Source organism: Sus scrofa, chromosome X (assembly GCF_000003025.6).
Source record: "Sus scrofa isolate TJ Tabasco breed Duroc chromosome X, Sscrofa11.1, whole genome shotgun sequence".
Classification (NCBI taxonomy): domain Eukaryota; kingdom Metazoa; phylum Chordata; class Mammalia; order Artiodactyla; family Suidae; genus Sus; species Sus scrofa.
In genome coordinates, this window is record NC_010461.5 from 42,558,533 (window position 1) to 42,570,575 (window position 12,043).

Sequence of the window (12,043 nt, forward strand, 5' to 3'; positions counted from 1 at the left end):
ATGTTCCTTCCTTGGCAATGTCTTGGAATAGTTTGAGAAGGATAGATGATAACTCTTCTCTAAATGTTTGGTAGAATTCACCTGTGAAGCTGTCTGGTCCTGGACTTTGGAAGGTTTTTTTGGTTTGTGTGTGTGTGTGTGCCCGCACGCGTGTGTGTGTCTTTTTGTCTCTTCTAGGGCCGCACCCACAGCATATGAAGTTTCCCAAGCTAGGGGTCTAATCGGAGCTGTAGCTGCCAGCCTACACCACAGCCACAGCAACGCGGGATCCGAGCCGAGTCTGCCACCTACACCACAGCTCACCGCAACGTCAGATCCTTAACCCACTGAGCAAGGCCAGGGATTGAACCCGCAACCTCATGGTTCCTAGTCGGATTCGTTAACCACTGAGCCACAACGGGAACTCCTCCTGGACTTTGTTTGTTGGGAGGTGTTTTGTTTTGTTTTTTTTTTTCTTGTTGGGAGTTGTTAATTACTGATTCCGTTTCATTAATAGGAATTGGTCTGTTCATATTTTCCATTTCTTCTTGATTCAGTCTCAGGAGATTGTACATTTCTAGGAATTTGTCCATTTCTTCTAGGCTGTCCGTTTTATTGGTGTGTAGTTTTTTGCAGTAATCGCTTACGATTCTTTGTATTTCTGCGGTCTTGGTTGTAACTTTTCCTTTATTTCTAATTTTATTGATTTGGGTCTAGTAATAGCCTCTAAATTCACTCATATTAGCGATCTTCATTTCTTTCCAGCAGAGCAAAACCCCACATTCCTCTACCTGTAAACTGAAATTCATCATTCAGAGACGACATATTATCTCTGGAACTTACCTTTGCCCCTATACCTCGAAACACCCTCCCTCAATAAAACTATACATTCACTTCACTGCTTCACCAACAAGGATCTTCATATATTTCTTTCAGGATAAGCCAATCTCCAGGCAAACTACTAACAACAGTAACCAACCTCCTTCAAAGACCCAATGCTGCTTTGATCATGCCCACAGAAAACATGTCATCCCTAACCAGTACTTCTCCCAGAGACCTCCAGCTCCCTAATCTCATCTGATCCTCCCCCCATATCTTTATTCAGGGACAGATAAGCCAAGGATGGAGAAAAGTAGAACCTTAATTACAAGTGACTAACTTGAGTGTGGCCTTCTATAAGCACTTTCTCCCCTCCCAGAACCTTTGACCTTGTGACTGGAGAGACTCAGAGTGTGTTACTGCTAGATCAAACCATTTCTAGCACCATGAACAGAGGCAGCTACTTTGCGCAAAGGGCCAGGGAAGATGCCCAGAAATCGGAGAAGAAATCCAAGGTGAGGCAATCTGGAGGGGGCAGAGGAGTGGCCCAGGGAACAGTGTAGGGTGACTAGATTTCTGAGGGGGGAAAGGTCACAGGCACTGGGAACAAAGAGCAAGGTGTTAGGGGGAGATTCAGAGCTTCCCACCCTCCCTCTGTCCTTGCTTAGCATCCCTGGATACAAGATCTGTGACCTTGCATTGTACCGGGTGACTCTCAGTCCATTCTGGAAGGTGAGAGGAGAGCATGCCACCAGCATTAAGCACCTACTGCATGTCAGGCAAGAGCCTAGGTTATGTTACCCGTGTTCTCTCAGTTGGCCATAACATCAACCAGGAGGGAATATTATCTCCAATTTACAAATCTAACATGGAGGTCCTGCAGCCAGGGAAGAATTCCCAGCTGTATGTCAGAGATGTTTGGCTGAGTCACTGCCAGGATTTATTTTTCTTTCTTTTCTAGGCTTTCAATGATATTTCCAAATACTTCTCTAAGGAAGAATGGGCAAAGCTGGGATACTCAGAAAAAATCACCTATGTGTATATGAAGAGAAACTATGACACCATGACTGGTCTAGGTAACAGGAAGTTCTGGATCCAGACAAGGCTGGGAACAAAATGGCCGTCCCTTTGTATATGCCATGCCATGGCATCCTCTTAGGCTGTGGCACGTTTCCCACACTTGGCTTTTGTGTGGGAAGAAATCCCAGGGCAGCTTCTAGGCATTCTGCTCATTTATATCTTGTGCAGGTCTATGGTCTGGGAGTGGCCACAGAAATGTCATACCTGGATCCTGTGTGTTTCTCTCCTCCTGGTCCTGATTCTGCTTTCCCACCCACCCACCCCACAGCTGATGAGCTTTACTGTTGGTTCTGTGTCCCACCATTCCACCCTCCTCTCAGGTTGTCTGTCAAAGAAGTAAATATTTTGCATCTTTCTAGGTCTCAAGGCCACCCCACCAACCTTCATGTGTCCTAGGAAACAAACCATAGAATCCAGTGGGCATGATTCTGAAGATCAGGGTGAGTGGCAGGAAAGGGTCTCCTGAAGCCCACCTACGTTGGGGTACAGATGGGGAAAAGTTCTCAGGAGTTTATTCCCTCAAAATCATCATGGTTGAGTGAAAAAAGTTGGATGCAGAAGGTTAAGTACAGTCAGAGGCCATTCATATAAAATCCTAAAACATACAAAACAAGAATGTATATTTTTGGAGTTCCCGTTGTGGCTTAGTGGGTTAAGAACACAACCAGTATCTATGAGGTTGCAGACCAGATCCCTGGCCTTGCTCGGTGGGTTAAGGATCTTGTGTTGCCAAAAGATGAGGCATAGGTTGCAGATGTGGCTGGGATCTGGTATTGCTGTAGCTGTGGTATAGACAAGCAGGTGCAGCTAACGATTCGACTGCTGCCCAGCCTGGGAACTTCCATATACCACAAGTGAGTCCCTAAAAAGCAAAATAAATAAATTTTATATGTATTATGGATAATAAGTACATGGTTAATATATGATAATATATGGATATATTATCATGGATAATATATGAAAACCTGAATGAAAATAAAGCCCATCATATCATCACATTCTGAAGTAAAGAAATAGAGAAGGAAGGAGGGCAGGAATCAGTGAGGACTGCACAGACGGCTTCACCTGTGACTTGTTCATAGTGTTTTGTCATATTTTGAATAAAGAGATCAGAATGATCTGAGTAGTTGTGAGGTAATGTTGAAATCTAACTAGACTCAATGGTAGATGCACTCGTGTTTCCAGTATCATTCTCCATAATTTTCTGTATGTTTGAAACCTTTCCCTTTTTTTGAGTTATTGTTCTTGGAGTTCCCATTGCGGCGCAGCAGAAATGAATCCTACTAAAAACCATGAGGTTATAGGTTCGATCCCTGGCCTCACTCAGTGGGTTAAAGATCCGGCATTGCCATGAGCTGTGGTGTAGGTCACAGATACGGCTCGGCTCTTGCGTGGCTGTGGCTGTGGCGTAGGCCGGCAGCTGTAGCTCCGATTCGACCCTTAGCCTGGGAACCTCCACATGCCAAGGATGCGGTCCTAAAAAAGCCAAAAAAAAAAAAGAGTTATTGTTCTTGCTAAACATCATTAATGAATCACAGGATGATTAAGAACAAGTTAAAGTGTTGATCCACCCAAAACTTCTGGACTAGATTTCATAATAGTGCGTAGGTATTGTATAAATACCTTAAAAGAGAAAGTGGTTCATGTGTTATGTAATGACATATGGCTATTTCTGTGTGTGTGTGTGTGTGTGTGTGTATTGGCCTCACCCGCAGCATATGGAAGTTCCCACGCCAGGGACTGAATCCAAGCTACAGCTGCGGCAATGCCAGATCCTTAGCCCTCTGTGCCACAGCGGGAACTCATATTCCCCTGTGTTTTACCGAAACCAAATAGTCATCACACTCCTAGTCAAACCTGATCCTGTGTGTTGAGCTTGGGAGAGAATTTGAGAGAGCACTCCTCCATACACTGACCTTCTCTACTTGTCAGTGAACAGAGGTAATGTAGAGTTTTAAAAAATGACAAAATTCTAGAAATATTTGTGCGTTTGAGCATAGTATGTACTCACTTTAAAAGGTGATGGGATGTGTTCACTTGCTCTTTTGCTCTGGCAACACAGTCGTAAGAAGATAGGGTCAGAATGTTCACTGTCTTCAATAGACCTATGACTCCCCAGCTAAACAGGCCAGATTCCGCAAGCTACCAAAATTACTGCACGAGGGCTTAAAATCTAGTGCATGAGTATCTACAAAGTTTTTGACATTAAAGGGGTGTCTTTATACTGGAAATATTCCAGAATTGCTGGACTAAATCATGCATGCTTCATCATACACCTAACAGCTTTATTGAAGTGTAATTGACATACTATAAAATTCACCATTTTAAGTAGACATTGATTTTTATTTTTATTTTTTTGCTTTTTTTTTTCAGGGCCACACTGGTGGCATGTGGAAGTTCCCAGGCTAGGGGTCACATTGGAGCTGTAGCCGCCGGCGTATACCATAGCCACAGCAATGCAGGATCCGAGCCTCACCTGTCACCTACACCACAGCTCACACCATACAGGATCCTTAACCTACTGAATGAGGCAGGGATTGAACCCACATCCTCATGCGAGCCTAGTCGGGTTAGTTAACCACTGAGCCATGACGGGAACTCCCTAGACAGTGATTTTTAAGTTGAAGATGCCCCCATCTTTATACTTCAGATTCCCAGCCAATCAAGCTAACCCTTTGGAGAAAAAGGTAAGAAATATGTAATGGAATAGGACAAGGCAGTGATGGGATTTAGGTCGTGTTTCATAAACCATCAGAAGGAAAATTATGAATTGATGCTGCAAATAAATGCATAACCCATTATAATTCAGGGGCCGGTCTCAAAATAACTCCTTGACAATGAGTGGACTCGTAACCCTCTGCTGCAGAATTCTCTGATGCTATACGAGTGTCTCTGCAGTTTGGGAATATTTACTAACAAAGAAAAATCTCCTCCTTTTAGATGAACCTCCTAAGGAGGCTTCCAACTTAAGAGGGAGAAAATACCTGGAGGTGAGTACTTCCTAGATCCAAAGGACCAGAGACCCTTTATCTCTCCAAGGATGTGAATACGGGTAAAAGTGGGAAAGTATTGAAAATTGCCTGGCCCCGACTGCCTCCCTTTCCTGATCTCTTTATCACGATGCCTAATGTAGTATCAACAGCTTAATAATAATTAACAAGTGCGATGGCTGATACTTCTTTTGTTTTCAGAGTGATGCCAGATATTATTTTAAGCAATTCACCTGGATTAATTTATTTAGTCCTTGGGATAACCCCTGTGATGTTGCTACTATTATTATCCCCCAATAATAACGAGGATATTATTATTATTATTATTAAATAATAGTAAAGATGCGGATATTGTGGTACAGAGATGTTAAATAATTTGCTTGAGACCACCGTGGCAGTGCTAGTTGTCTAATCCAAAGTCTCAAACCATTTCCAAATTCATGAACTTTTTCATATGCTTATGAAGCTCAGGCTTTTCCCTAGGGTCACACTCCACAGATGCTGCTGACACTTTGGCTTCCGTTTAGACACCCACTCTCACAGCAGGAAGTACCAGCTCCCCTCTGCTCAGTGAAAGGGCCCCTTTCCTGTTGCTTGGAAATCACTTGGACTGTCGGCCCCTCCGTACTGTGAGCTCCTTCGGGGTCTTGTCTGCACCCGAGGCATCTCTAAAGCCTCAGTCCCAGCCCAGGGGGACCCTCAGAGGTTTATTGAATAAGTTATTCCACAGATGCAGAGTAAACTCTAGTTTAGAGGGTAAAGGGATATGGGGGTTGGGTGCCAGTGTGGACACAGTTGAGGAGAGAATTTAAAGAAGGATCATGAAAGGAAGTATTCGTTTTTATTACTACTACATTTGAACAGCCTTTATAAGCTCAGAAAGTTCTTTTGCCAAGCTGGGTTTTTAAATTTTTATTGGTTATGGTTGATTTACAATGCTGTGCCAATTTCTGCTGTACAGCAGAGTGACCCAGTCATATGTACATACACACACACACACACACACACACACACACACACATTCCCTTTCTTATATTGTCTCCCATCATGTTCCATCCCAAGAGATTGGATATAGTTCCCTGTGCTGTACAGTAGGACGTGAAGCTGGTTTTAAAGTTATTGTTCGGAGTTCCCGTTGTGGCTTAGCGGAAACCAATCTGATTAGCATCCATGTGATGCAGGTTCGATCCCTGGCCTTGCTCAGTGGGTTAAGGATCCTGCATTGCCATGAGCTGTGGTGTAGATCACAGACGTGGCTCGGCTCTGGAGTTGCTGTGGCTCCAGCGTAGGCCAGCGGCTACAGCTCCGAGTCAACCCCTAGCCTGGGACCCCCCATAGGCTGCAGGTGCAGCCCTAAAAAAAACCCAAAAAATAAAGTTATTGTTCACTGATCCATAAACAAGGGAGCCAGTTTTACAGTTATTGTTCACTGTTGCAGAAACGAAGGCACCGAATGAAGGCTAGCTTAAGATGGTTGGCCAGTGACACACCCTGACAGAAGTAGAATTGGTACAGGGTGTCACCTACTTCCACACGAAATGTTCATGCCGGGGTAGGAGAGCGTGTGACATCTGGCACCACTTTCTTTGCCATCGACATTAATTTCCACGAACCATGCCATTCCTCTCCCTTCCCTAATACTCATCTTCCCCATACCATTTGCCCAGCAGCGCTGTGTCTCCTCTGTACATTTTTACATTGACCGTCCTGGCAGCCTTCTACTAGCTTATATTCGATCCATTATATTTTATAGAAGCCCCTCCTGGCTTTCACAGACCTCGTGGATTCTTAGAATGGTCTACTTCCCCAAATCTTCTGTGTACCATACTCCTGCTCACATGGAGACTTCTGCCGTTGGCGAGAGTGTCAGTCTGGAAAGAGCGTGAAGACAAGCGTTCTAGTTCTGGAAACACCCTTCCTTTAGGCCATTCCTTTTCCTCCTAACTTCCCCGGTTCCTCGTTAATTTAGGTACAGGTAATATCATGATCTCCCTGTCTTGTGGCGCATGTTAATTAAGGTACTGTGTTGTGAAGATACTTTGTAAGCTCTACAGAACGCTAGAAATGCCATTGATACCATTTTTGTGTGACCTCCGCATTAAAAAAGGTGATGCCCAAGACGCCCGAAAAGGAAAAAAATCTTTTGGAGTTAGGACCAACAACATCTGGCTCAGAGAAGGCTCCGAGCGAGCCATGCCTCCTGGGAAAAGCGAGTGCCTCTGCTCAGCAGAGTAAGGAAACATCAGGTAAGAGGATGCTCTTTGGGAACAGCGGCTCTGGCTTCCCTGGCCGTGTTCAAGTGTGTGCCGGGCGCAGGCGATGGATCCTGCACAGGCCTGGGGGCCAGACTGGACAGAGGAACTGGCCCAGCTCCAGCTGAGACATTAGTACTGGCTTCCAGAGTTACAGACTTGAGCTGTCCTTGATATGAAAGCCGTGTAAATGGGGACGAGTCTTCCAAATTCTCTGGGCTCCAGATTCCTGGTCTGTAAAAGGGAAGTGAAGAATCTGAGTTCACAGTTTGTTCACAAGGTGTTCGGATGAATCTAGAAGGCCTGACAACATGAAAGGTGCTCAGGTGATTATTCCGTCTGTGATACCCTGGGAGCATGTCTTAAAGTTTTACCCCCACCCTCAGCTCAATGCCTGACACACAGAATGCCCTTAACAAATCTCCGCTGAATGAAAGAAGGTCTGAATGAATGTTCTGGTAAGTAAAGAGGTTGGGAGTCTAAACCCGACAGTGGAAGTTCCCTGGTGGCTCATCGGGTTAAGGATCTGGCCTTGTCACTGCTGTGGCACAGGTTCATCCCTGGCCTGGGAACTTCTGCATGCCATGGGCATGACCAAAAGAAGAAGAAGAAGAAATAAAAATAAATAAAATAGCAGTTCCCATCATGGCTCAGCAGAAGCGAATCAGACCAGCATCCATGAGGATGCAGGTTCGATCCCTGGCCTCACTTAGTGGGTTAAGGATCCGGTGTTGCTGTGAACTGTGGTGTAGGTCACAGACACGGCTCAGATCTGGTGTTGCTGTGGCTGGGACGTAGGCCGGTGGCTACAGCTCCGATTGGACCCCTGGCCTGGGAACCTCCCTATGCTGCAGGTGCAGCCCTAAAAAGATGAATTAATTAAATAAATAAATAACCTGACAATAGAAGGAGCCAGAAGCTACAACTCTAACTGGCATTTGGTGTATATTTAGTATCTGACATCTCAACCTCTCTGAGCGAGAAGGTGGGGAAAACAGACTCTACAGAAGGCCCATGGCCTTTTGGAAGGGAGGAGGCATCTCCTTATCTGACATAACAGGGCCCAACACTCCCCAACCCACCCAACCCCCATTTACCAACGTGTCTCCACCTCAGGATCCGGGAGAAGCAAGATTAATGTCTGGACCCACAGACTGCGGGAAAGAAAGTACCCAGTGATCTATGAAGAGATCAGCGATCCCGAGGAAGATGACTAACTCTGTAAGTGACCCTTCAGTCGATCCCCACATCCCTGCAAAATGCACCATTCTGTTAATGGTACTTACATCCCACCTTGTCACTTGTTCCCTAAATCACCCCTTTCTCCAAATCCCTGGAGAGGCAGCTCTGAGGCTAAACGATGAGGTTTCTCGTGCTTTTTCTACTCCCTGCTCTGTATATCCAGAGATGCTCCCTACCCGGGATGTTGTGGGCTCCTAAACCCCAGGTGGGCCCCTGATGTGTAGGCCATACCTTGCTTTAGCCTAGAAATGCACAGGACAGGTGAGGGAGTTGCTGCAGCCTGAAGGGTGGTCTTAAGGAGCAGCGAGAGGAGTTCCCTGGTGGCTCAGTGAGTTAAGGATCTAGCATGGTCACTGCAGCGGCTCGGGTCACTGCTGTGGCATGGGTTCGATCCCTGGCCCAGGAACTTCACATGAGCAGTGGGAGGTGCACATAGACCTTGAGGCAGGGCAGAATCACCAGAGTGCACAGGGTCATGCAGGTCAGAATGTGGAGCTGAATAGCGATCTATCAGTCAACGGGAGCGCACCGGCAACTTATTTTCTTTCTCTTTCCTTGCCTCAGCCTCAGAGATGTGACAAGTGCCCATGATAAGAAGCAGAACCTGGTGGCCTTTCATGAACATGGGCATGGCTGTGAACTCCTGGCCATCAGGTGTATAGCGAGTGAAAGAAAGAGTTCACAACAGTGAAAAGTTAAACATGATTTGTTTTACTATGCGCCAAATGTGCTGTTAGATTTTAGAGTTGTGTTAATGAGCAAGATATATGCCCAAGATGTATTTCTGTCTGTGTATCCATGCATCTACCTTAAAAAACAAGTATTGTCAGGTATACCTTGCACAGAACGGCACTGATCTCCCTCTCCAGATGTGACTACCAAGGGCAGTTCTAGATGTTTGATCCCAAATGTTTTTCTCTGCACTTACACACACACAAGATAGCACTATGAGCATCTCTCACCTGCTTTTCCGGGACAAGCAGCATGTCCTGGACAAGTCTCTCTCACCCTCTTTCCTCTTCAGCAGGTGCCCCATGCTACAAAGCTCCATTATCAATTTACCCTGCGTCAGATACTGACAATGAATAAACATTTACAAGTTTTTCCTAGTTGTTTGCTCCTGCTGTGCTTGTGCCCACAACCCCGTGCCCATGTGTGAGTGTTTATTTAGCTCAGATCCTTAGAAGGGGAATCGCTGTGTCCAAGGGTTCATTCTCCCAACAATGAACTGAGCGCTGTTCTGGGTCATCAGGGAACAAGATAAACAACTGTCCCTGCCCACGTGGAAGTGACAGTCAAGCGGGGGATGTTTCTAGTTTTTATTTATTTTTTTTATTTACTTATTTGTTTGTTCGTTTAGGGCCACACCTGTGGCATATGGAAGTTCCCAGGCTAGGGGTCGAATCAGAGCTGCAGCTGCCAGCCTATGCCACAGCCACAGCCATGCAAGATCCGAGCCCCATCTGTGACCTACACCACAGCTCACAGCGATTTGGGATCCTTAACCCACTGAGTGAGGCCAGGGATTGAACCCACATCCTCATGGATACTAGTAGGGTTCATTATCGCTGAGCCACAATGGGGACTCCCCTTTAATTTTTTTTTCTTTTCATTTTCTTTTTATATTTATTTATTTATTTATTTTGCTTCTTAGGGTTGCACCCATGGCAAATGGAGGTTCCTAGGCTAGGGGTCCAATCGGAGCTACAGCTGCCGGCCTACACCACAGCCACAGCAACACAGGATCCAAGCCATGTCTGCGACCTACACCACAACTCCCTACACTGCAGCCACAGTAACGCCAGATCCTTAACCCACTGAGTGAAGTTAGGAATCGAACCCTCAACCTCATGGTTCCTAGTCGGATTTGTTTCTGCTGCGCCACGGCAGGAACTCCTCTAGTTTTTATTTTGATGGATGCTCTACACCCCAGACCTGGGGCAGGATTCTGCCAGTGGTTGGACACCTTGGCCTTTGCTCTTTGTAAGATCTTCAGGGTCAGGGGCCAGGACAGTCTATTTAGGAGTACGTGGGCAAAGACAGATGGAACTGTCAACCAGGGAATAGTTCTCTCGTGCACGGTGGGTTAAGGATCCGGCGTTGTCACTGCAGCAGCTAGGGTTGCTGCTGCAGCCTGGGTTCAGTCCCTGGCCTGGGAACTTATATACACATGCCACAGGCACAGCACCCCCCACGCCTCGCAAATAAAGCCATCAACTGGGGAATGGGAATGTGGAGGAATAAGGAAGGAGAGGTCCACTGTGGGGCCCCGTGGTAGACAGAAATGGAAGAGTCCATTTAGTCATGATGCGGGGGAGCAACAGATAGAAAAGCCCACTGGACAAAGGCGTGAAATTGCCCATCTTACAACCAAGGGCTGGGAGCTGGGGTGGGGAGGAAGTGTTGTGAATGGGACAATCCCCTGCCAGAGGGACCCCTGAGCTCTGGGAAAGGGAAGAGAGGAGTCTACTTCATAACAAACCCCTGTGTGTGTCGGGAGACCTTAAGGCTACCAACAGAGATCCAAGGTGACTTGCATGGGACATCAAACAGCAGCCCCAGATGGAGGCAGTGTTGCACTGTTTTGACCATCCACTGCCCATTACCTTGGCCGCCTGGCTCTCGTCCAACCTTGGATGGTCTCCACTCTCCTGCAGGGGCCTCCATCTCCCCTAGCTCTGCCTGCATCCCACCTCTGGACCCATCCCCTCATCTCAAAAGATTGGGATCCAAGGTGGGAGGAACCGTAAACCAGCAAATGATTGGCTCTTGGAGAAGGAGATTCAAGTCTCTCCTTGGACTCTAACTGGTCCCAGTGACTCCAGGCTGGAGCCACGGTTTCTGGGCCAAAAGTGGGTCTACCCCATCCCCTGAACACTCTCTGACAGGTGCAGGACTGCAAGATCATTGTCCACACAGCAGCCCTGGGCCTCAGTCTCCCAAAGCCCTCAGGGATAGGGGACCCTGCCCAAGAGGACCTTGCTCTGAGAGATGGAGAAGAGCCTCAGAGAAGCACCACTCTGTGGAGCTCTAGAGCTGGGAGTTGTCATGGGCCAGGACAGACAGGTGAGGAAGAAGACATGGCTGGGTGTATGGACAGATGTGGACGCCCACATAAACTCTGATCAACATGTTCCCCAAGGCACAGCCTTCTTCATGGGGATGCCCTTCCCCACAGAGCAAGCTCCTGGAGGCCGCATAGCAAGGACATCCCAGTTTGCCTGGGTCCCCACCTACTCCTCTGAGAATAATGTCTTGTCACTCAAGGTCATACATTTGTGTGGGACAGGTCCCAGGCCCAGGGGTCTGGACCCCAGGCCAGGAACCAAGTCTGCAGGAATGAGGGAGGTCAGGTCCACTGGGGTCTCCCCCTTTCAGCCCACCTTCCATAACAATCATATAAAGTGCATTAATATCCATCTTATGTTTGCAAAGTGCCTGGTCTGATTCTAAGCCCCTGGTAAGGATTCTCCCATTTATCTTTTTTTTTTTTTTTTTTTCTGTCTTTCTGGGGCCGCACCTGAGGCATATGGAAGTTCCCAGGCTAAGGGGCAAATCGAGCTGCAGCTGGCAGCCTACACCAGAGCCACAGCAATGCCAGATCCGAGCCGCCTCTGCAACCTATACCACAGCTCACGGCAATGCCGGATCCTTAACCCACTGAGCGAGGCCAGGGATTGA

At 47.0% G+C, this 12,043-nt stretch overlaps 1 protein-coding gene across 1 annotated transcript; it reads left to right on the plus strand.

The window, feature by feature from the left end:
- On the plus strand, positions 1,182–9,447 carry LOC100627608 (protein SSX1-like). Its single transcript, XM_021080554.1, has 7 exons — positions 1,182–1,313; positions 1,760–1,874; positions 2,238–2,318; positions 4,819–4,868; positions 6,976–7,114; positions 8,237–8,341; positions 8,927–9,447. The coding sequence occupies exons 1-6, from the start codon at positions 1,245–1,247 to the stop codon at positions 8,335–8,337; spliced, it is 555 nt and encodes a 184-aa protein (XP_020936213.1). The 5' UTR covers positions 1,182–1,244; the 3' UTR covers positions 8,338–8,341; positions 8,927–9,447.

Bases quoted from the DNA above. Each gene is read 5' to 3' on its own strand.
- LOC100627608 (XM_021080554.1), top strand. From the start codon at position 1,245: ATGAACAGAGGCAGCTACTTTGCGCAAAGGGCCAGGGAAGATGCCCAG. The intron at 1,875-2,237 runs GTAACAGGAAGT...GCATCTTTCTAG, and splicing joins TGACACCATGACTGGTCTAG to GTCTCAAGGCCACCCCACCA. The intron at 2,319-4,818 runs GTGAGTGGCAGG...TCCTCCTTTTAG, and splicing joins GCATGATTCTGAAGATCAGG to ATGAACCTCCTAAGGAGGCT.